The sequence below is a fragment of the Equus caballus genome, chromosome 30, assembly GCF_041296265.1.
Source record: "Equus caballus isolate H_3958 breed thoroughbred chromosome 30, TB-T2T, whole genome shotgun sequence".
NCBI classification, from domain to species: Eukaryota; Metazoa; Chordata; class Mammalia; order Perissodactyla; family Equidae; genus Equus; species Equus caballus.
This window is the reverse complement of record NC_091713.1, coordinates 36,633,192-36,655,540: the sequence shown is the minus strand read 5'-3', so window position 1 is coordinate 36,655,540 and position 22,349 is coordinate 36,633,192. Positions and strand designations below refer to the sequence as shown.

Genomic DNA, 22,349 nt, shown 5'->3' with positions numbered 1-22,349 from the left:
ATGGCGGGGATGGTGATGGGCTGGGGGCCCGAGGGGGCGGGAGGGGGTCGCCTGCAGGAAACCTGGTGGAGGTCAGAGGAGGAGCTCACGGGTGTGGAAGGAAGGGAGGAAGGAGAGAGGGAGGGAAGGTGGGAAGGAAGGAAAGAGGGAAGGAAAGCATATGTTATTGTTTCCACAGACACGTCGGTGGTCATCAGCTCCTGCTCCCTGGCCGAAGCCCGCCTCCTGCTGGACAACTTTCTCAAGGCGTCCATCGACAAGGTGGGCCGGTGCTCACCTCCCGGGCGGGCCCGCGCACTCAGGCGCCTGCCTCTGTGATCTGCCCTCGTGCTGACGCCCACAGGCCTGGCTCCTCCTGGTCTGCATCACTGACAGGCCAGGGCAGCTGCCTCCCCTCCCAGCCTCTGATTCCAGGCTGTAAAGTGAGGGTGGGGACAGTATCAAGCTCGTGGCTTGTTGCACGGTTTTAACGAGATGACACACGCGAGAGGCTTGGCGTGGTCCTGGCACGCAGTGGGGCTCCGTTAGAGGTGACTGTGTACTGGTCCAGGCCCGTCCACCGCAGGGCTGGGCTGGAGCCCACTGGAGGCGGAGGGAGAAGTGTGTGCGTGTGTGTGTGTGTGTGTGTGTGTGTGTGTTAGGATGGAGCAGCGCGAGACAGACAGACCACATGCCACCCAGGAGGGTTCACACTAGAGCATCAGGCATCCCTTGGTGGGCCCTGTGCCCGCCTCTCCTTCCTCCGGGGGCCTGTGGTCTTGGGGACAGACACCACATCGTATGCGTGCAGTGACTGGGAGAGGAGGCAGGGAGGCGGCCCTCGTCTCCTCCTCTGATCCCCAGTGACCTCTCCAGCTCTGCTTTGTGTCTTTGGGGAGAGTCAGTCTGCCAGCGCTGCCATGACAAAGTGCCCCAGGCTGGTGGCCTAAACAGGAGGTTTATTCTCTCCCTCTTCTGGAGGCTGGTGTCTGAGATCCTGGGGTTGGCAGGGTGGGCTTCTCCTGAGGCCTCTCTCCCCTGCTTGTCGATGGTGACTTCTCCCTTCATGTGGTCTTCCCTCTGTGACTGGATCCAAAGCTCCTTTTTTTTTTTTTTGAGGAAGATTAGCCCTGAATTAACATCTGCTGCCAATCCTCCTCTTTTTGCTGGGGAAGACTAGCCCTAAGCTAACATCTGTGCCTGTCTTCCTCTACTTTATGCGTGGGACGCCTGCCACAGCATGGTGTGCCAAGTGGTGCCATGTCCACTCCCGGGATCGGAACCGGCGAACCCCGGGCCGCCAAAGTGGAATGTACACAATTAACCGCTACGCCACCAGGCTGGCCCCAAATCTCCTCTTCTTATAGGGACACCAGTCATAAGATTGGGGCCTGCCCTAAAGACCCCCTTTTAACTTAATTACCCCTTTAAAGGCCCTGTCTCCAAATACGGTCACATTCTGAGGTCCTGGGTGTTACAGTGTCAACGTGTGAATTTGGGAGGACAAAGTTCAGCCCATAACAGGGAGAGAGTCCTAAGGCGACTCCACGGAGGTGTGTGCGTGAGGGAAGTGAGGGGCTGGGGTGCCTCTCAGTCGGGGACGGGCCCAGGGCTGACGTCTGGAGTTAGCAGGTTTCCCTCCCAGGTGGCTTGTTGGGAGCAGGTGTCAGGCCCGGAAGGGTAACCCAGGCCTCGCTCCCCGCCCTCAGGGGCTGCAGGTGGCACAGAAGGAGGCTCAGATCCGGCTGCTGGAAGGACGGCTGAGGCAGACCGACATCGCAGGTTCCTCCCAGAACCACCTGCTCCTGGACGCCCTGCGCGAGAAGGCCGAGACGAATCCTGAGCTGCAGGCGCTCATCTACAACGTGCAGCAGGGTACGTGGGTGCGGGCGGAGGCCTGGCAGCTCCTGGGAACCCTGGGGCTCCCTGGCTCCCACCCCCAGGGAGACCATCGCTTCCCCAGAACCACCCCAGGAGCCCAGTCTGATCGCGGCTGCTGAGACACAGGAGGGAGGCCAGCCCCCTCATCCTCCTGCCCTCCCTCCCTCCCTCCCACAGAGAACGGCTACGCCAGCACTGATGAGGAGATCTCAGAGTTCTCGGAGGGGAGGTGAGTTTCCAAGTCAGGAGTTTGAGCGTGTACCTGGGCTGGGGTGCGGGGTGGCCACAGGGCCCCAGGGCTGAGCCTGGATTTGTAGGCTGTTTGGGACCCATGGATCTAAGTCCCGGAGAGCCAGGGCGTGGGCTGTCAGGATCCTGAATGCCCTCTGCTTCTTCCTTAGCTTCTCCCAATCGTTCACCATGAAAGGCTCCACCAGCCACGATGATTTCAAGTTCAAGGTGAGCCCCCATCGGAAGGCAGACAGTAGGCCAGGGCAGGACCAGCCTCCCCAGGCCTGGTCCCCACCTTCCTGCGGCTCTACCCTCATCCCCCAGCCCCGACCTGATATTGCCTCTGGCTGGGATGGAGGTCCAGAAAGGATCTAGCCTGGAATTGGGAGGTGCCTGGACGTGTAAACTGTTACAGCCCATTCTTTTTTGAGGCGGGTGGAAGGTGGGAGAAATGGCTGGAGCCACTGCCTAGTGATGTCACCGTAGCCAGAGGCCCCCCCTTTCAAAAGTCGCGCCTCCCCCACCAAGGCTCTGCCTCGTGCTTAGAGTCAAAGGCAAAGTCCAGATGTCCAGTCATTCTGCGGGCAGATGACAGATCCAAGAGGCTCAGTTGTGGGAGTCCACAACGAGGGAGCTGACCTGCCAGCCAGGGATCCGTTATTAGGCTGAACTAAGAAATAGGGTTTATTAAAGAGAGAAGGGAAGAAGCTGCAGGCTGGCAGTGAACTGTGCATAGTCTTTGGGTAAACCGATTAATTAGCTGGGGGCCAGCAAAGAGGTCAGTCCGTCTGGGCCTTCAGTTTCAGTAGGGCAGAGAAACCATTTCCGTGGCTTCAGATTCTCCCGAAGCCTTGAGAGACAGTCTCTGGGTGATTTCTGGTTCCTCCACCGGAGGCCAAGGCAGCACCCTTTCCCTGGTTAGGATCCCCCCCCGCCCCGGCTCCCCGTTTCTGTGCCATCCTGTGTGGGCAAGCGGTCCACCCCAGTCCTTCCTTCCCCAGGGCGAGCCCAAGCTGTCTGCCCAGATGAAGGCCGTGTCGGCCGAGTGCCTGGGGCCCCCGCTGGACGTCTCCACCAAGAACATCACCAAGTCGCTGGCCTCCCTCGTGGAGATCAAGGAAGACGGAGCGGGCCTCTCCCTCCGAGACCAGTACTACCGGGACAAGGTCTCGCGCACCATCAGCCTGCCCACCAGAGGCAGTACCTTGTAAGGAGGGGAGCCAGGCGTGCGGGTCAGGGCGGGCAGGGAGCTGGGGCTGGGCCTCACCGGACCCTTCTCTCTCAGCCCCCGGCAGTCTCGAGGCACGGAGACGTCCCCTCTGACCCGAAGGAAGTCGTATGACCGAGGACAGCCCATTAGGTGAGAGTATATTCTGGAACCTTCCCCAGAATCGCTCATTCTAGTCCTGGGCAGCCTGAATCTAGTCCTGGTCCATCTGTAGATCGTTGTGGGCACTGTTTAATGTGGGCCAGTCTGGCTATGTCATTCAGCTTCCCCCATGGTCCCCTCCCCACCCGGCAGGTGTGTGGGCTCGGGGACATATGATCTCCATAGCGCCTTGAGCTGGGTGGCCACGCTCACTGCTAAAAACCTCTGGCTGATGCGTGCTCCATGTTGGTGGCCTCGTAGCCGCTTGGAGTGGTCATTGTGCTGACGTTTTTCACCCCTCTTCATGACCATGGGTCCTTGGAAGTCTTTAGCCCGTTTAAGGTCTTGTCATGTGAGAGGAGTGTAGACGTTTAAAGAAAACCCAGAGAGCTGACTACAGAGGGCGGGCAACTCCAGCTGGCCAGCCGCTCCCAGGGCCAGGCCCCACTGAGCCGTGGCCCATCGCTGGATGCCTCCTTGGTCATCTGGTCCGTGCACTCAATTTTCAGAGAGGTTTGGTGGCCTCCCCCAGGTCACACAGCTAAATAGTGGAGGAGCAGGGGCTCACGGGGACCTCTTGCCACCTGCCTAGGAGGGAGGCAGGAGGGCTCGCTCAGGCTCCCAGCCGTCCCGCCCTCTGAGGTCTGGGCAGATGCCACAGCTCGCAGAGAGGCCTTCAGGGAGCGGGGTGGGGAGCTGCAAGCATATGTGTGCCCTTGGGGTCTCACAGATGTCCCTTCACCCCCAAGCTGAGAGACCACGCTGAAGATGCATTAATGACTTTCCAAAGTCATCATGATGACTAATGACAGCTTCCCAAAGAGGGGGACCTCACGGTGTCAGAATGGGGCGGCACAGCGGGCTGCAAGGTTCTTGCCTGCAGAGGCTGTCCATCCTTCCTACTCACAGTAGTTGTCTCCTGTCGTCACCATGAACGCGGAGTTAGCGGTCACTGACCCGCTGCTCCCAGAGGAATGCAGCATTAGGTTCCCACAAGCCTCTGGGCACAACATGGTCACCAACCCATCACGATAGAACCTTGTTTCACGTGTGTTTCTGCTTAAAGACACCCTACTTAATGTATGTCGGTGACTCATTCACGTTGAACTCACGGCCAGCGGCCCTATAACACGCCCGAATGAGCTCATCTCGCACCCGTACTTTCCCCGTAAGGCACGTCCCAGCCTCCCTGCGCTCAGGACACCACGCGGCCCCTCCGCTCTACCCAAGGGGCCATTTTAAACGGTGAAGTCAGCAATCAAAAGCACAAAAAATAGGAAAAACATGACACCCAATGGACCACGGAAGGCCACCCGTTCACCGAATAAGAGCTGAGGCAAGAAGGCCGGCGTCGCCTCGTTCCACCTCAGCTGGGGATGTGTGCATTTGGGGGCTCAGATTTTTTGCTGCTCTGCTCGTGTCTGCAAATGACCACAGAAGCACTGCGAGTATGATTTTGGGGTTTCCAAATCCATTTTCAAGAGTGGGTGAATCCCCAAATATGGAATCCTCTGACGATGAGAAGGATGGACTGGTTCAGGGCAGCGTCTGGGAGCTAATTAGGGGCTGGGCTCTGGGACCCCTGCCCTGCAGGCCTGACAGCCAAGCCAGAAGGTGGTGCTGGAAGCATAGCGTGTGAGCCTGTGGGCACGAGTGTGGGCACTAACGACGCCGCCCTCTGTCCCCTGCACGCCAGGTCCACGGACGTGGGATTCACGCCCCCCTCGTCCCCTCCCACGCGGCCCCGCAGTGACCGTAACGTCTTCTCCCGTCTCACCAGCAATCAGAGCCAGGGCTCAGCGCTGGACAAGTAAGAGCCAGGCCGGTCGGGCGGGCACAGCGAGGGGACATGGCCCATGGGTGGTGCTGTCCGCGGGCAGGGCTGGCGCAGTGGGCAGACCAAGCCATGCTGTTCCGGCCCCTCGGAGAGAGGAGGCCCTGATGCCCCTCGCCTGGCGTCTCTGCCCTTTCTGTCCTGACCGTGGGCCCTTCCTGTCGCCTGCACGTGCTGGAGAGGGCAGGAAGGAAGCCACAGGATGGGGGCCTGGGGCAGTCAGGCTCCCAGGGGTCCCCCAGAACTGCCCCCTGAATCCTCCCCTGCTGATCTTGGATTCTTTGATTCTTCTCTGAAGCCCCTTCCTTAAGGTGCAGCCACACCCCCTCCCAACCACGGATGCTCAGACAGGCCCCCGGGGCCCTTGCGCACCGTCCCAGCAGAAAGAGACCCCCGGTTTCCTTCACCTGCAGGGTCAGCTCGCCCTGTATTCACAGGTCCTCTTGGACGGCTGTAACTACCACTAGTATGATGGGTGTAGACAGCAGTCCTGTGCATTCACAAGGCACCCTCATGCTGCACCTGCTTCCACATCTGTGATTCGTTTGAACATAAATCAGCCTTAAGAATTGTCTCCCCATTTCACAGAAGAGGAAATGAGCCTCAAAGAGGGGCCCGGGGGTGTTCACCTAGAAAGTGGGGGAGCTGGGCCAGCACCTGGGGCTCTGACGTGTGCTGGCACATGTTCCCAGCAGTGGGACACTGCCTTGAGAAAGGGGTGTCGTCCTCCATGTTTTCCTCCCCTAAAGACCCTGAGGGGGGACAGTGCTACCCTGCAGGGCAGCCCAGGCTAGAAATGGGTAGTCTTTGCACCTGCTGCCTGGCATCAGCCCCTTCCCACAAAAACGCCTCTTCCTGGGCTCCCCAAACCTGCTCGGCTCAGCTCCCACTGCGGGGTGGATGTACAAGCCCGGCCGGCCCGTGCCAACCAGGGCGCCCCCTCCACACCTTTACGATCGGCAGGTCCTTGTTTCAGAAGGATTGGGGTGGGACTCTGGGCATCCCAGCCTGTTGGTCTCCCAGGCCTTGTCCTGTCCAGTGGTCCGGGTCTTGGACCCCATGCATGGTGCAGAGCTGGCTTCTGGGGACGGTGGGCTTCGTAAATAAGTCAGTCCCTGAGGAATTGCTGAAAGAAGCCGGCTCCCAGGGAAGGGCAGGAGCGGCCTGGCTTCCTCTGGCCCCGGGCAGGGACGAGCATTGCTGGGGCAGGCAGGTGCCCCCAGCTTGTGCGATGGGGTAGCCGGAGAGCTTGGAACCAGCAAACGACCCACGAACCATCCCCTAGAGTGTGGGCTGGCCCTCCCACATCTCTAGCCCCGTCCTTGCTCCTACCCTGTTAGCCGAGGGACCCTGGTGGCCCGCCCCTGGGGGTGTCCCCAGCTCCTAGGCCAGCCTGTCCCCCTCCTCTCCTGCTCTCCCCCGGCGCCCTCATCGCTCTGCCTCTGTCCACTGCCTCGAAGAGAATAACCCATCTTCTGACCTGCTGCTGCTGTCACCTCTGCGTCCCTGTGTGTTTTCCTCTCTCCCCCTAATCCAGCTAATTTTCTGCCCTCCCAGGTCTGATGACAGCGATTCCTCTTTGTCGGAGGTCCTGAGGTACACACACCACGTCTCGTGTCTGCTTCCCAGCTCTCACTCTGTCCTCTCTCTCCTCTGCCTCTGCCGCACACCCCTCCGCCTGCACGCCCCTGTCCTCCGCATGCAGCCCCCTCCCGTCGCCTGCCCCTCCTACGCCATGGCTCTTCTGAGACGACCCCGCCCCCACCCCCGTCCCCTGGTTCCTCCTTCTCAGGGTGGCTGCGTGGCCTCTGACTGCGCCGGGCCGGCTGGAGCTGGGGGCTTGGGGATGGGTGCACGGTTGCTGGGGGCAGGCCCTGTTCTCTTCTCCTGGTCACCTGGCTGGGGGCGTGGAGCATGGGAGCCTGGGGTTGGCTGGGATGAAGCTCTGCCGATGGGGGTGGAGAGCCCGTGGAAGGCCTGGGGCCACGGGGACCAGCTGGGCACCTGCTCCTTGGAGGGGTGTCGTTGCCTGTGCTCAGCGTCCTGCTGACTTGCTCAGCTTGGGCCGGTGGGTGCGCGCTTCAGACCTTGGCTCCGAGAGGGGACGTGGCCCCTGCCCGCCTCTCCTGGCATGTGGACCGGGAGCACCAGGAGACCTCCTGTCCCCCCAGCTTGTGAGATGACCAGAGGCCAGTGTCCCCACCCAACCCAGCACAGCATAGCTCCCTGCAGTGAGGAGTGCATCCCAGGGTCTGGTGGGCCAGAGCTCCCGACAGCTCCCGCCCTGGTTGTGATGTTTCTGTGACCCCTCCCACGGGTAGCAAGGCTTTGCCGCCAGCCCACCAGCCTCTCTCATGGCAGAGGGTTATCTTCTTAAAATCCTTCCTACGGCAGTCTTGGGCTTCTCCCCCAGCCATATGGCTGGGCCCAAATTAGTGTCAGAGCCAGGGGCTGGGGCAGCATGGGGGCCGTTCACGTGTGTGTGACACCTGGCTAGCAGCTGCACCTGTCTGATCGCCATTCTCGAGGGGGGCCTGGCTGAGTCCTGGGGCCATGGGATGCACAGATGGGATGTGCTGTGGATGGGGCGCTGGTCATTTCCGTGTATCCTCAGCCACGGGGTCGCTGTCAGGAGCAGCATTCTTGTTGGAAAAGAACTAGAACGTCTTTTCAGACCTGCACATATCTTGGCCAGGGATCTCGTTCCAAAAAACCCTCACTGCGCAAAAGATCTTCATCCTCAGACCTGCAGGAGGCTGGTGTAGCCAAATCCTCATGCTCGCTCTGGTTAAGCCTCCCTGCCCCTCCCAGAGTGTTTGCGGGGAGCGTGTTCCTCCGGGTCCACGTAGCCTCGTTCCCAGAGGCGCCCCAGACATCCCTGACCCAGAGCTGAGCTGGGGGTCCCGAAAGGGATGGATGTAACTCTTTGGAAGTGACAGTCACAGGTCTGGCCATGCTGGTCCAAGAGGCCTGTGGGTAGGGGTGTGTGCGTGTGTGCACGTGCGTGCATGAGTCTCTGCTTGGGAGGTGCCAACCCCAGAGGCAGCCGCTGACAGATGGATAGAGTGGGATTGTGGGGTGACGGCCTGTGCATCCTCCCTGTCTGCACCCCTCACCTCACCCTGGGTTAACTGAAGCCCTGGGGCCCCTCCCTTCCCAGCTGGGGCCTGGGTGCATTTGTGTCTCAGGATCTGGGTCAGGCAGGCATCGGATGGGGACTTCCCGCGGGCAGGGCCCGTGTCCCCCGCTCCTTCCGGCTGCGTCTAGCCTGGAGGTGCGCAGGATGGCGACTGACAGGTTGCTGTACAGGCAGACGTCCCCACCTGCGCAGCCTGTTCCCGGCTCTCAGACCTTGGTGGCATTTGACTGGAGGCTCCATCATCGGGCCCTGGTCCCCTCTCTGCCCTGTGCCCTCTGACCGTGTGCCTCGCTCAGCCTGGCGCGGTCTCCCTGGCTGACGGGCGCGTCCTCTCTCCCTCTCTCCCTGGAAGGGGCATCATCACCCCGGTTGGAGGAGCCAAGGGTGCGCGGACGGCCCCACTGCAGTGCGTCTCCATGGCCGAGGGCCACACCAAGCCCATCCTCTGCCTGGATGCCACGGACGAGCTGCTCTTCACGGGCTCCAAAGGTGAGTGGAACCCAGACTGGCCAAGTAGGGTTAGGATCTCCCACCCAACCCGGCGTCCTTTGCAAGTTGGCTCTGAAGGAGATGCAAGAGCCCCCAGGAGTGGCTGATGTGGGCTTGGCTTGCTCACGACCTTGTCTCATGGCTCTCTCCTTGGCTCGAGGCTCCTCATCCCAGGTGCCCCCAGCCAACCAAGCTTTCCCTTGCACCTGACCCTGGTGGTCCGTCCGACACTTCCTTCCAAACCTTCCCCAGAAACTCCGCAAAGCTTCTAAGGTGCCCCACCCATCTATTTCTCCCGGGCCCCCCGCATCCTCCCCCCACACTTGCGTCCCAGGAGTTCCTCTGATTTTGGCCACCGGACTCCACCACGTCACGATTATTTAATCTCAACAGCAAAGTCACAAAAACTCTACCAGCAGGAAGAACAGCTCTGCAGGGGACACGCTGATAGAATGACGAGAATCTACGTCAGCGTCTGCCCAGTGGAGGGGGACAGTTGTCAGTCTCTACGTGGTTGATTGATTCCAAGTTTTCCCCATAAGGCTGGCTCGCCATCTGTTCGTTAATTTTGTCAGCTATTAGCAGTTGTAGGACTAGGCACCAAAGGCTTAAGGATTTTATTTTAGCACAGGACCCCTTGGCAGTGCTCACAGAACTCTGGTGTCTAGAGGGAGTTTGCTGGGAAAATCCTCTAAAGTGCTGACCAGCCTCTCCCCTGAGTTTTCACACGCACGTGCCCGCCGCGTGAGCCCGCCGCGTGAGCCCGTCTTTCTCTCCCTCAGACCCGAGCCCCTTCCTTCAGACCTCTCTGGACGACATCCCCCGACTCTGGCGGCCCTGTTTCAGGGAGCGTGCATTTCCCAGCCCCCGGTGACTCACGTGTCCTCCGCCTCCCTCCCCCCCACCCACGGCTCTCCCCATCCCTTGCAGACCGCAGCTGTAAGATGTGGAACTTGGTCACGGGGCAGGAGATCGCAGCCCTCAAGGGCCACCCCAACAACGTGGTCTCCATCAAGTTCTGCAGCCACTCGGGCCTGGTGTTCTCCGTGTCCACCTCCTACATCAAGGTGTGGGACATCCGGGACTCGGCCAAGTGCATACGCACGCTCACGTAAGTCCTCTGGTGCTGGCTCACAGGGTGGGTGGGGCGCCACGGACCAGCCCCAGTGGCCCAGGGAGTAGAGAGCAGCCTGGCCACACGGGCACAGAGGCCGTTACAGGCCGGTGGATTTGGCTTGACTCTCTGGGACCAAGTGGGATCTCTGGGTCGGAGGACAGTGTCCAGGACAGCAGCTTGGTTGAGCCTCAGCCTGCCTGCCCCCGCCCCTTCATCCCGGTCCCCCAGCCCTGCCCCTGAGGCATGCACGGTATCGCCCTGTGGGTCTGAAAGACGAGCTGGGGAGACAGTGAGACCGGGCGGCAGCAGCCTCCACTGCCATGCTGGCCACGTGCCTGCAGAAACGAGGCCCCGATACGGTCCTGACCCCTGACGCTGACCATCTCAGACAGACAGACAGACACATGGGGGACAGAGCTGAGCCGAGGGCCCCTGCAAAGGGAAATTGTTTCTGAGCAAAAGTTCCATTTCATCCTTATGTTTGCGTTGTCAGCTACAATCTAGTTATTTTGATCCTTAAAAAACAGTCAGCAGAAGATTTTTAGGGCAGTGAAACTGACGACTCTGTAGGACACTAACCTCATTACGCGTTTGTCCAAACCCGTAGGACGAACGGCCCCCAGAGGGAGCCCTGGTGTGGGCTGTGGTGTCTGGGTGGTAACGCCATGTCCGTGGAGGTCCATCAGTTGCGACAAATGTACCGTCGGGTGGGGAGGTGGATGGTGGGGGAGGCTGAGGGGCGGCTGGGGCTGCAGTCACACGTGACTTACCTATGGGGACATGTTCTGGGAAATGCATCATTAGGCAATGTTGTGGACGCACAAACATCACAGACACAAACCTAGATGGTACAGCCTGCCACACACCCAGGCTCCGTGGGACCATCTTATGGGACCACCGTCACGCGTGCGGCCCGTTGTTGACGGGAACATCGCCATGCAGCATGTGACCGGATGTGGGAACCCTGTGTACCTTCCCCTCTGTTATGCCAGGAGCTAAAACTGCTGTAAAAAAATCATCCTTAAAAAAACAAAAGAAACAAACACAGAATAAACAGAATGGGTATTATCATCTGTTTGTACAGAGGAGCGAACGGAGACTCAGAGAGGTAAAGTGATTTCCAGAAGCCCCGGGTTCAGACCCAGTCTCGTGGCCAGGCCTTCCAGACTTTCTCAGCTACTGCTCAGGCGGCCGCAGGGCAAACACAGGGGCTGCCTTCTGCCTGGGGTCTGGGGATAGCCCTCCCCTTGGTCCCGCCTCCGACGGTCTGGAAACTTCCAGGAGAGGCAGCTGATCCTGTCCGTCAGTCTGGGAAGGCTTCCTGGAAGAAGAGGGTTCTCAGCGTGGCCTGAGTGCTGTTTGGCTGGTTTCCCGGCCTGGGCGGACGGACCGCTTTGATCTCTGACCTAGCCTCTCTTCCTCGCGGCAGGTCCTCGGGCCAGGTGACCTCTGGTGACGCCTGTGCCGCCACGTCCACCCGCGCCATCGCCAGTGCACAGGGAGAGCACCAGATCAACCAGATTGCCCTCAGCCCTTCGGGCACCATGCTGTACGCGGCCTCCGGCAACGCCGTCCGCATCTGGGAGCTCAGCAGGTCGGGGGGCTGCCTGGGTCAGGGCCGGGGGTCTCGGCATGGCTGAAGGAGGGCATGCGAGTCTCAGCTTGGGGTGACCCTCCCGGGGCTGGAGGGACCCCGGCTGCTTCTCTGCTCCCACATCCTCCGAAAGCCCTGGGATGCGGGCAGCTCACCGTCTAGGTTCTTGTTCTTGCTCAAGGGGAGGGCAGTACCCCACCAGGCATGTTCGTTCCAGGGCAGATCCCCTGCCCCAACCCTCTGACCCACCTGCCCCTGGCTGCACCTCTCCCGGCCACAGGTTCCAGCCCGTCGGCAAGCTGACTGGCCACATCGGCCCCGTGATGTGCCTGACCGTCACCCAGACCGCCAGCCAGCACGATCTGGTGGTGACCGGCTCCAAGGACCACTACGTTAAGGTACCGGGGGAGCCGCGGCCCGAGGCCCCCGGGGGGCACCATTCCTGGGGCTTCTCCCGCCCTCCCACCTCCTGCTCTGTCACCTTGGGGACACGCATGGAAATAATGAGACTTCTGGGCATTTCTGCTGAAGAAATCCCTCCACAGAGGCAAGAGGGTGTGTGCAGACAGTAAAGATGGCAGAGCGAGCTTGTAAGTGATGAAAATTAGAAAGAACCTAAATGTCTAGAGTAGAATAACGGTCAATAAATTAGGGAAGCCGCCGAACGGGATGCAGTGCGACTGTTAGTAGGCAAATTAGGAAAACAAAACACAAAGGGACAAACAACACTGATCCTGGTTCCTCCTGAGGGACAACAACAGCTGCACGTCCGCGGCCGGAAACGGGAACGCAGGGTGTAAAAGGGGAATAGAGGACATCGGGTTCTGATGAATGTTTTTATTTAACGTACAAAAATGTTATATTTATTTACTGGAAAGCGTAAAAGAGTTTTGAAGGGAGGGTTACACCACAAACCCACCTTTCTCTGTAACCACCCCATGCTGAGCTGTGGGGTCCCCTGGCATTAACTGAAGTCGGGCCCCCCACACCCGCAGCCCTGTCCCCACAGGGAGGTCGAGACGTGAGCCTTCAGCGTCCTCAGGCCCTGGGAGCAGCGCGCCCCTCCACCCAGGCGGTGCTGTATCCAGGGCAGTGGTCGGCCCCGGGCCCCCCCCCCCCCCAACCAGCCCTGTCTCCCCGGACCCTCCCTCCCGCAGATGTTCGAGCTGGGGGAGTGCGTGGCGGGCACCATCGGCCCCACCCACAACTTCGAGCCCCCGCACTATGACGGCATCGAATGCCTCGCCATCCAGGGAGACATCCTGTTCAGCGGCTCCCGGGATAACGGCATCAAGAAGTGGGACCTGGAACAGCAGGAGCTCATCCAGGTGTGCTGGGAGGGAGGGGAGGGTGGGTAGGGCGGCGTGGCTCCCCCAGCCCAAGTGGGGCCCGGGGGGACCGAAACCCACCTGTTCCGCACCCTGTTCCCCATCTCTGTCCACCCCCCGTCCCCTGCAGCCTCTCCCCATTCCACCTCACCCCCCAATGCACCTGCTCTCAGGAGAGCATCTGCTCGCAGCCCCTGGGTTTGATGCAAAGCTCTCCCCATGTTCCCTTTCCCGGAGCATTTGTGTTTTCCTCTGACCCCTCCGAGTGCTGCAGAGTTCCCCACCAGTGCCAGTTTGAGCCTAGAACCCCTCTCTGGGCCCGTGCCCTCCCCAGCTGGCTCCTGGCAGCCGTGATGCTGCCTGTCTGCCCGGGGACTCCAGAGGCAGAGGGGAGCCCGCTCCGTGTGTGCAGGGTCCTCTCCCTGCTGCTCCCTCCTCGGTCCTCACTGGCCCCGCTCCTCCCGCAGCAAATCCCCAACGCACACAAGGACTGGGTGTGCGCCCTGGCCTTCGTGCCGGGCCGCCCCATGCTGCTGAGCGCCTGCCGGGCAGGCGTCATCAAGGTCTGGAACGTGGACAATTTCACGCCCATCGGGGAGATCAAGGGCCATGACAGCCCCATCAACGCCATCTGCACCAACGCCAAGCACATCTTCACCGCCTCCAGGTGGGTGCCGCACGGAGGTCTGCTTCTGGGGCCCACCCTTCCCCGTGGCGTGGGCGGGGCAGGCCTCTGGGCCCCTGCATAGCGCCCGCCAGCCTGTGTAACCCTCACGGAGTGCCCGCCACGGGCAGGGGAGCAGGAAGGTGCTGGGCCCCAGGCCAGGACTCGCCCCGCCTCCTGCCCCTCACACAGCTGTCCCTTATCCAGGTTACTCAGACCACAGAGCAGCCCTGTCCCCCCCAGACCCCCTCCCTCCACCCCAGCTCTGGCCCCATCCAGGGGCTGTGCAGGCCGTCTGTCCCCCGGGAGCTACTCAGAGGGGTCTCTTCTTTTTCCTTCCTGTTCCGACCGTCTCCCTTCTCTCCCCTCTGCCCTTCCCGTCTCCTCCTGCCTCTCCTCTCTGCCCCTCCGCCTCTCTCCCCCCACAGTGACTGCCGGGTAAAGTTGTGGAATTACGTCCCTGGACTCACCCCCTGCCTTCCTCGCCGAGTCCTGGCCATAAAGGGCCGCGCCACCACCTTGCCCTGACCCTCCCCGCCCCACCCCTCTCTCATTCTCCTCTCTCTCCTTCTTCCTCTCTCTCCACTTCGATCTGAGCTGCTTCTTAACGGTAGGAGACGATTTTACTCCTCTCTGCTCTCCCTTCCTATCCTCCTGGCCCGGTGAGACTGCCCTGCCCGCCTCACCCTCCCCTCCCGAGCATGAGCAGTGGGACAGGCCCCCAGGAGAGGGGAGCCAGGGAGCAGAAAGCAGAGGGGACGAAACAAAGCATCAACAACCAAGAAAAGCCACCACGAGAATCCTGGCAGTCCTTTGGGACTGTGGGGCTCCCCCTCTGCCTGGCACGCCTCCCGCCTGTCTCCCCCTTCGTCCTGAACAAGCCTCGCCCCTCGGCCCCAGCTGCCTTTGGGCCATCATTTGGCCCATCCTTTCCTCTTGGGGGGTAGCCGGCTGACCTCAGGAGCTGACCAGCCCCTCTCTGTCCTCCACCCCAGCGACCTGACAGTGAAGTTCTGGAGTATACGGCGCTTACCCGGTGGCCCACCCTAGGCGTGAGGTCAGAGGATGGCCCCCGGACCCTCGGCCCCCCGCAGCCTGGACAGCACGGAAGGGGAGCCGTGGCCCGAGGAGGCCAGCTGCCCTGGGGACAGAGGGTGTGGGCGACGGGTGTGGCCCCTCTTCTGCTCTCCTGCCTCCCCCTTAACCTTCCCACGGGATACTCTCCTCAGTCCCTCCCCGGCCACGTGGAGAGAGAATTTGGGGAGGAAATTAAGCTGTGAAGCCAAAGGGCATTTCCCCCTCTTTTCTCTCCCTGCGGCCCCTTGGCCTCCCTCCCTGATGGCCACCTTTCTCCTGCTGAGCCGGCCCTGCCCTTCCTTGAGCCTTTGGCCTGGGGGCGGGGCCCTGTGGGGCCGGTGACGCAGCCCCAGACCTGCCTCTGAGCCCAAAAAGATAGTCCTCAGGTAACCACGGAGACCAGGTGGAGGCAGCTGGGCCCCCGCCGTGACCCTCGGCCCCTTGGCCCCCGACAGCCATTCCCAGGTGACCCCAGCAATCCCTGGGGGTCCCTTTCCAATGGGGCCACGGCAGAGCCGCTGGGAAGACTCCTTCGGAGAGGTGGTCAGAAATACTTCAGTTATTTAATTTATTTTTTATTTTTATTTTTTGCTGTTGCCTCCTGGAAACTGACTTGAAGTTTCTTCCCACGTGTTCTTTCCCTCAGCTCTTGCGGGGAGGGGAGCCCCAAAGGGGACCCGCCTTGCCAGCCCTCCAGGGCCGTTCCTGGTCTGCTCTGCGGGGTGGGGACGTGCCCCTTCCCCTTTGCAGCCAGGCCTCCCTACATCGTCCGGGGGACCGTTCTAGCGCACCCCTGACCTCCGGGCCACCGATGCTCAGTGCCTTCCTCCCCGGGGCCTGGCCCCCGTGCTGGGCAGCCTTACATCAGCCATGCCCACGGCGCCACTTGTGTCTTCACTCATGGGGTCTCGTGCCCGCTGCCCCCACGGCCCAGCCCAGGGGCCCCAGAGTCCCGGTGGGCTGGGTAGGAAGCAGCTCGGAGGACTGTGTCCACGAGGATGCAGCTTGGATGGGGGGCTGGCCCCCTCCCCAGCCAGCCTGCTGGATTTTCACCCCGAGTAGCTGGGTGTCCCTCTAATTTCTTTGTCTCGGGCTATTCTGGAGACACGTTCTCAAGCCTTAGAGGTGGCACGGGCCGGGGCCCCACCTGTTAGGAGGTCGGCCGTGAGGATGGAATTCACTGAGTGTCTCTTTTCCCGCAACCCCGCGGGCTATGGACTCAGCTCCAGGGATGTCCTTGTGCCGGCTCCCCCAGTTGGGACAACTCTGAATTACAGGCTGGGGCCTTAGCGGGGTCGCACCCCGTCCCTCCACCCCAACCCCAGCCGTCCACACTGATTTTCGGTTGCTTAACTGGTCTTGGGCTCCCTGGCCTCCGGCTGGCCCCGGGCGCCTCTCCCCATGTGTGCCTGGCACACACAGAGGGGCCGTCTTAGCTGTGAAAGGGGGGAGACGCCTGCAGAGGCCCAGGCTGGCCAGTCCCCCTGCCGGGAGCCGCCCCGATGCTATGTCCTGCTGTGGGAGCCCCGCTGGACCCTCGCCCTGGTGAGGGCTGGGCGAGCTGACGGGCAGGGAGGATGTGCCCTCGCAGGCTGGTCTCCTGGGGCCCGGCCAGTCTGTCTGCGAGATGGCAAGTCCCCTTTCTCCGGCCGTCCCAGGGTGCCGGCCGCTCCTTCCACCCCTCAGAAGAGAGCACAGGTCTCTCCCCTCCCCACCCCTCTCCCACCCCGAGAGAAAGCTTCAAGCTTGCAACCTGTAGGAAGAATCCGTCTGCATGACCGTTTACAAGTGTAGAAACACACAGACTGTGCTCCCCCGGCCCGCCGGCTGTCCCGGGGCTGCCAGGCCTGTTCCCGCACAAGCTGTGCCCCGCGGCCTGCGAGAGGGGCTCGGCATCAGCGCCCGTCCCCTGCTGCTTCGGACGGGCCAGCTACCTCCCAGTGGGGCCAGCTCTGCTGTCCTGGCCAGTGTCGTTGGCTCTAAACTTGAAGTGCCCCGGAAGCCCTGAGCCATTCCCAGCTGTGCTCCGGGGGCGTTGAAGACTGCCCACTCCTTCAGGGATGTCCCAGGCACATAGTTAGGGGGCAGGCCCCTGTCTCCTCGTTGCACAAGCGTCGTAAGTGTTTCAAGCACAAAATGGTTGTGATGTGAGCACAGTGGCAGGGCTTGTGGCAGGTGGCTTCTCCCAGCTCGGCTCTGTCCAGAGTTCGACGAGGATGTGCACATCTCGGGGGGGCCTGCTCTCGCTCGGACCAGGGCTTGGCCTGCGACTCAGCCCAGTTCTGGGACTCGTCATCCTATTTATTTTTCCGTGCCCATCCGAAGACGTGGGGCTGAGCCGCACTGCAGCCAGGCCCTATCGGGATGCCGTGGGCCCTGGGAACAGCGCCCTCTCTTGACCTCACACCCCACATCTTCAGATGCCTGAGCCCAGGCTGGAGCCTAACCAGCGAGACCCACCTGCCCTGTCTGCTGGGCCGAGCCCCGTGCATGCTTGGGAAGCTGACTGGCGAGCTCCCTGGATGGAGCCTGTCTTCCATCCCCACGGCCCAGGGGCCTCCTCGGCACAGCCCTGTGCCAGGCTCTGTTCCCAGTATTACCCAGTTCAGTGTTTGCTTCCGTCTGAGAGACTGACTCCTCCACGGCAGCCACAATTCCCCAAGGGACCACCTGGCGTGGCCTCTGGAGGCTGCCAGGAGGGAGGCGAGGCTACGAGGCAGAGGCGGGCACATCTAAGCCTTTGAGGTGGGCAGGGTGCCGCCTCCAGCCCCTCGGGGAGGGACGTCTGTGGGTCTGGGAGTGCTCTCCCTGCCCGCCCACCCCCGCCACAGCCTCCACGTAGGGACCTTTCACCCTGCTGTCCGCCTGGGGCGGTGTGGCTTGGGCAGAGGGCGGTTTAAAGCACAAAACTACCGCAAGGAGTTGCTGGAACTTTCTCACGCCACCCAGTGTGGTGGAGACACAGGCAGGCGGCCGCTGTGAAATCAGAGATGCACCGCTCTCCTCCGTCACAGAGCATCTCGGCTCACGGGGTGTCCTCTGATGCAGTCCGGGCAGGGTGCAGGCACTCCCCGCGGCTTGTTCCGCCACCGCCTATGCCCGCCATGTTCGCTGTCGTGTTTGTGTGGGCGGGCCTGCCCTGCGAGAGCGGAGAGTTCTTCCCACCCAGCGGCCCACACCTGTGGCTTCTGTCCCTTTGCCATCCCAAACAGGAAAGCGCTCGCCGCTCTCTTGGCTTGGCACAGCCTCCTGGTCCAGGCTCAGGAGCCAGGGCTTGGCCGATGCCCCCCACAGGCCTCCCTGGGCCTGGCCCTCCTCTCCTGGCTCCCAGATCCTTCACTGCCCTCCTATGTGCAAGGACAGACTCTACAGGGAAAATTGTTTCTTCCATGGCATCTTTGTTCTATCCCCCAGCCCCTGCCCATCTCCAGCACTCAAATGAGCCCCTGGCCCCCCACCACACCCCAGTCCAATCCTTTGAACCCATGTCCCGAGGGCCTTGCAGGGAAGCGGAACTGCTCCATGAAGAGCCGAGGGTCAGAGAGGACCCCTGAAGTGAATCAGGGCCCTGCCCTGCCCTGCCCACCAGCTCTCTTCTGGCGATCGCCTCCTGCCCAAGCTGCAGGGTCCTCTGGCCCGTGCTCTCCTCTGTGTGGCTAGCACAAGTGTATATATGTTTTGTACCTCTGCCGATGACTGTACATAGTGTATGAAAGTTATTTAAGCCCCATGCTGTACATTTCTGTTCCTAGACTGGATGTGTGTGTGTGTTCTAAGAAGTTGTCATAAATAAAACCTGAATGACCATTGTCTCAGGCTGACTTGTGGCTGGTGGCCCTTCCTGGGTGGGAGGTTGGTGGTGATGGGTGGGTAGGAGGTCAGCAGTGGTGGATGGGGTGAGAGTTTGGTGGGGGGGGGTGAGTGGGTGGGACATCGGTGGGGGGAAAGTTTGGGAGTTGGGAGTTGGAGGTCGATGGTAGTGGATGGGGTAGGAGGTCAGTGGTGGTGGATGAAGTGGGATGTCGGTGGTAGTGGATGGAGTGGGAGGTCCGTGGTGGGCGTGTGGGGTGAGAGGTTGGTGGTGGTGGATAGAGTGGGAGGTTGATGGTGGACGTGTTGGGTAGGAGGTCGGTGGTGGTGGGTGGGGTGGCCTCCGGGGCCCGGCTCAGCCTGATGAGTGTTTCCTGGGCTGGGAGTGTGGGGCTCATCAGCTAGGAAGCGGTGTTGAGAGCTTTGTCTCTCTCCAGGCCATCTCCTGCCTCCGGGATGGGCATGCTCACTGGAGGACGGGGCACTGGCGTTTATTGGGCACCTGCTTTCTCCAGGCCAGCTGTGGCGTTTTTCGCCGGATCTTCACTGTCCTGTGTGAGGGGTGGTGATCTCATCTTCTGAAATGACAGAGGTCTCTGAGAGGAAGTGGCAGAACAGACCTGTGCCTTACAGGCCACTTACAAAGAGGAGACAGAAATATAAAACGTTCACAGAAGAAAACAGCTCCACCATGTCTTGATTTTTGTTTCTAGATCCACTGCCCTAAAAATCCCGTGCGCTCTCCCTTGTCCTCCCAATATTTGTAGCATAAACACAGCTTCACGTCTATGAGACGCCGAACAGACCTACAGCATGCTGTCACCTGGAAGACACAATCATCGCTCTAACGCTGAGCCGCTCTTGTGCTTGTCACTCGATGGACTTTGTCTCCTGTCACCGTGTTCAGGAATTGGTGACTCTCGTGTCTTTTAATCGTGCTTCAGAATTCACTGCATTCCTGGCGCCCTCGCAGGACCAGGGCCCTCCACCGGCTCTGTGTGTCATGATCTGGTTTGTTGGGTTTAGCTCTCAAGAACACATTTTTTATGATAGCAGTTTTATTGAGGTATAATTCCCATACCATGAAATTCACCGTCTTTTCTTTAGGCTCATGATTTTATTTCGTTTATTTCTGTATTTGCTTTCCGGCCTCGTGGCAGCAGATGCTGAAGCGGCATCGAGTGAGCAACTGCGCGAGTGGGTGAAGGGAAGAAAGAACGGGCCGTTGGGGGGTTGGGTTGTGAAGCGTCACTAACCATCCAAACCTGGCTTTTCTTCTGCAACAGTCCTAGTTCCCTTTGATAATAACCACAACCCACTCCCCCAACCCTGGAGATTCTGGCCCCTCATCCCCTCGGGGACAGAGGCCTCAGGGGACAATCTGTGTCATCATCACCAGCCAAGCCCGTCTTGAAAACTTTACTTTCTGATTTTTGTGTTATGAAAACAGGGAGGTCTCTCTTTGCTTTGCTTTCCAAGTACGAAACCAAGTTGCCTCATCCAACACCGCAGTCCCGGCCGCTTATCTAGACCCGTGGCTGTGGACACACGATCCAGCCGGTCAGCTCCCTGAGTCTGCGGTTGGAGGAGAAAGGCTTCCCGAGGGAGGTTCCGCCCAAGAGGCTGGTGGTCCTCAAGCACAAGGGCCTTTTGAAGGGCCAGGGGACCCTGAGCCCCTGAGGGAGTTGCAGCCCTGGGCAGGCACAGGAACTCCCCCAGCCCTAAGAAGCAGGGGTGGCTTCTGAAGATGGTTGCTGTTGGCTGGCTGACCGGGCCCCACCCGTGTCATTCTTGCCACCCAACCCTTGCTCCCCACAGGCCCATCTTCTACAGGGCCCTGCCCTACGGGATGGAGCCCAGTGTTGACTATGGGAGGTGATAGATAGGCGTGGCTGGCCACAGGCCAAGGAGAGTGTGGGAGTGAAAGCGGAAGACAGAGCCCAGGAGCTGCCCCACTTGTCAGGAGGGGGCCCTGGAGCCCCTCCAGTCCCCTGCTTCCCCCTTGCCACTGTGTGCCCCTCCCTCGCCCTCCAGAGGGTTTGCCACAGAAGGTGGGTTTCCCAAAGTCAGCTCACCCTGTGTCTTGAAGATGCCAAGGGACTTAGGGGTGGTGAGGCAGGAACGCCAGGTCAAGTGACAGTGTCTTTTATCCTCTTAATATGAGATATTGGGGGGGGGGGGCGGTTTCCAGATTATAAGGGTAATATCTGCTTATTATGGAAAATTTGTAAAATGAATGACTGTGAAGACGAGAAATCTGTTTAGGACATAAGTTACGAGGCAGCTTCCCAGACCCGAGGAAATGGAACTTCTCAGAATTTGACAGGAGCCATTCGTTGTCAGGGCCTGGTGGCATCTTAAAAGATCGTTTTTTACAACCCTCTCAATTTACAGATGAGGAGAATTGAGGCCCAGAGAAGCCGACAGAGTCGGCCAAGGTCACACGGGGACAGAGATGGCCCTGGAATCCATTACCTCCCTGTCTGATCTCTTCCCCTCCTGCCCGTTCACCTGGCTTGACCAAGGAGAGGAGGTAACTGGCGGGGACATCAGGACAGTCTCTAAGTGGGTCCTGTACCAGTGCACTTGACCTGCTAACAGGTTTTTAATAAGATCTATCTTCCGTAATGCCCGTGGCAGAGCCAGATTGCGATTTGGACAAGGGCACGTGCGTGTAACAGTCAAGTCCTGTGACATCCCGTTCACCTCCGTCTATAACAGGGCAGCTGATAAGGCCCCTGGTGACAGCCGGGGCCACAGCTGTGGGACCCAGAGGCCAGGCCAAGGGGAGGGGGTGAGAAGGGCCTGTGGCCACAGCGCAGACATGTGAGCTTTCCTGCTGGCTCTGTTTGCAAGCACAACCGAGTGACTCCAGCTCTGTGCCCAGGCCGAGAGAATGTTGCGAGGAGCATGGCCCCCACTTGGAAGGATGAGTAGGGGCAGGGAGGGCGAGCACAGGGGGAGGGGGGCTCCCCATGTTCCTGGGGGCTTGGGTGCAGGTGAGGGGCTGGGCGCTGCAGGGCGAGGGCTGGAACCAACCCGGGGGTCGGCCTCGTCGTAGCCAGAGCCCCTTCCGAGTCAGAGCAAGTTTGGCGGCGGGGGAGCCTACTTTTTAGGACATTGGGTTATTGTCCCTGGGCTCAGAGCTTTGCCAAGGGCCCGGGTGATGGAAGGTCAGGGGTAACAGGTGACACCCTGGCTTGGAGTGGGAGGGTTGGTGGCAAATGACCCTGCAGAAACCCTGAGACCCTCCAGGGACTGTCAGATGGACCTGGGCAAGACGGATGCCAGCAGGAGCCACGGAGCTCGCAGGCGCTTGCCCAGCCCACCCTGCGGCGTGGGAGGAGGAATCCTCTGGCTCTTCAGAGGAACGGCGGCTGAGCTTCTGGTTTCCAGGGCCAAGTGTTGCCCCAAAGGGCAGACACAGTGGTGTCTTTATAGAGCAGCCCGTCCCCGGCGGGTGTATCCACACTCTGTGATCTCCCGGAATGTGTTATGAGTCACTAAGTCCTCTAAGAAATTCTCTCCTGCTTAAACTAGCCAGAGCGGACTCTGTGCCCTCCACCAGAACTCCTCCTGGTACAACTGGACTCCTGAGTGCCTCGTGGGTCCCAACAGCAACTTCCTCCCACCTGTAGTTCCAGCCGATGCTCAAAAGGACCTCTGCACTCCAGCCTCAGAGCACCATGCGGGGTGGGAGAAGGACCACGGGCAGAGCTGGGAGGGGCTGGCCGGGACCCAGATGTTCTCTGCAGAGAAGGCAGCCCCCCACAAATAGCTCTACCCGTACAGCCGAGAAGTGACTCAAAAGACAAGGAAACGCCCCCTCCGCAGAAG

The 22,349-nt window shown here is 60.5% G+C and overlaps 1 protein-coding gene across 1 annotated transcript; it reads left to right on the top strand.

Annotated features, from left to right (window-relative positions):
• LOC111772343 (kinesin-like protein KIF21B) lies at nucleotides 1-18,512 on the top strand. Its single transcript, XM_070255763.1, has 15 exons — nucleotides 1-261; nucleotides 1,689-1,854; nucleotides 2,038-2,089; nucleotides 2,262-2,319; nucleotides 3,093-3,298; nucleotides 3,377-3,451; nucleotides 5,157-5,270; nucleotides 6,852-6,890; nucleotides 8,786-8,922; nucleotides 9,853-10,033; nucleotides 11,469-11,633; nucleotides 11,914-12,031; nucleotides 12,791-12,961; nucleotides 13,429-13,628; nucleotides 14,621-18,512. The coding sequence occupies exons 1-15, from the start codon at nucleotides 1-3 to the stop codon at nucleotides 14,673-14,675; spliced, it is 1,998 nt and encodes a 665-aa protein (XP_070111864.1). The 3' UTR covers nucleotides 14,676-18,512.
• Nucleotides 18,513-22,349: the final 3,837 nt, after the last annotated feature.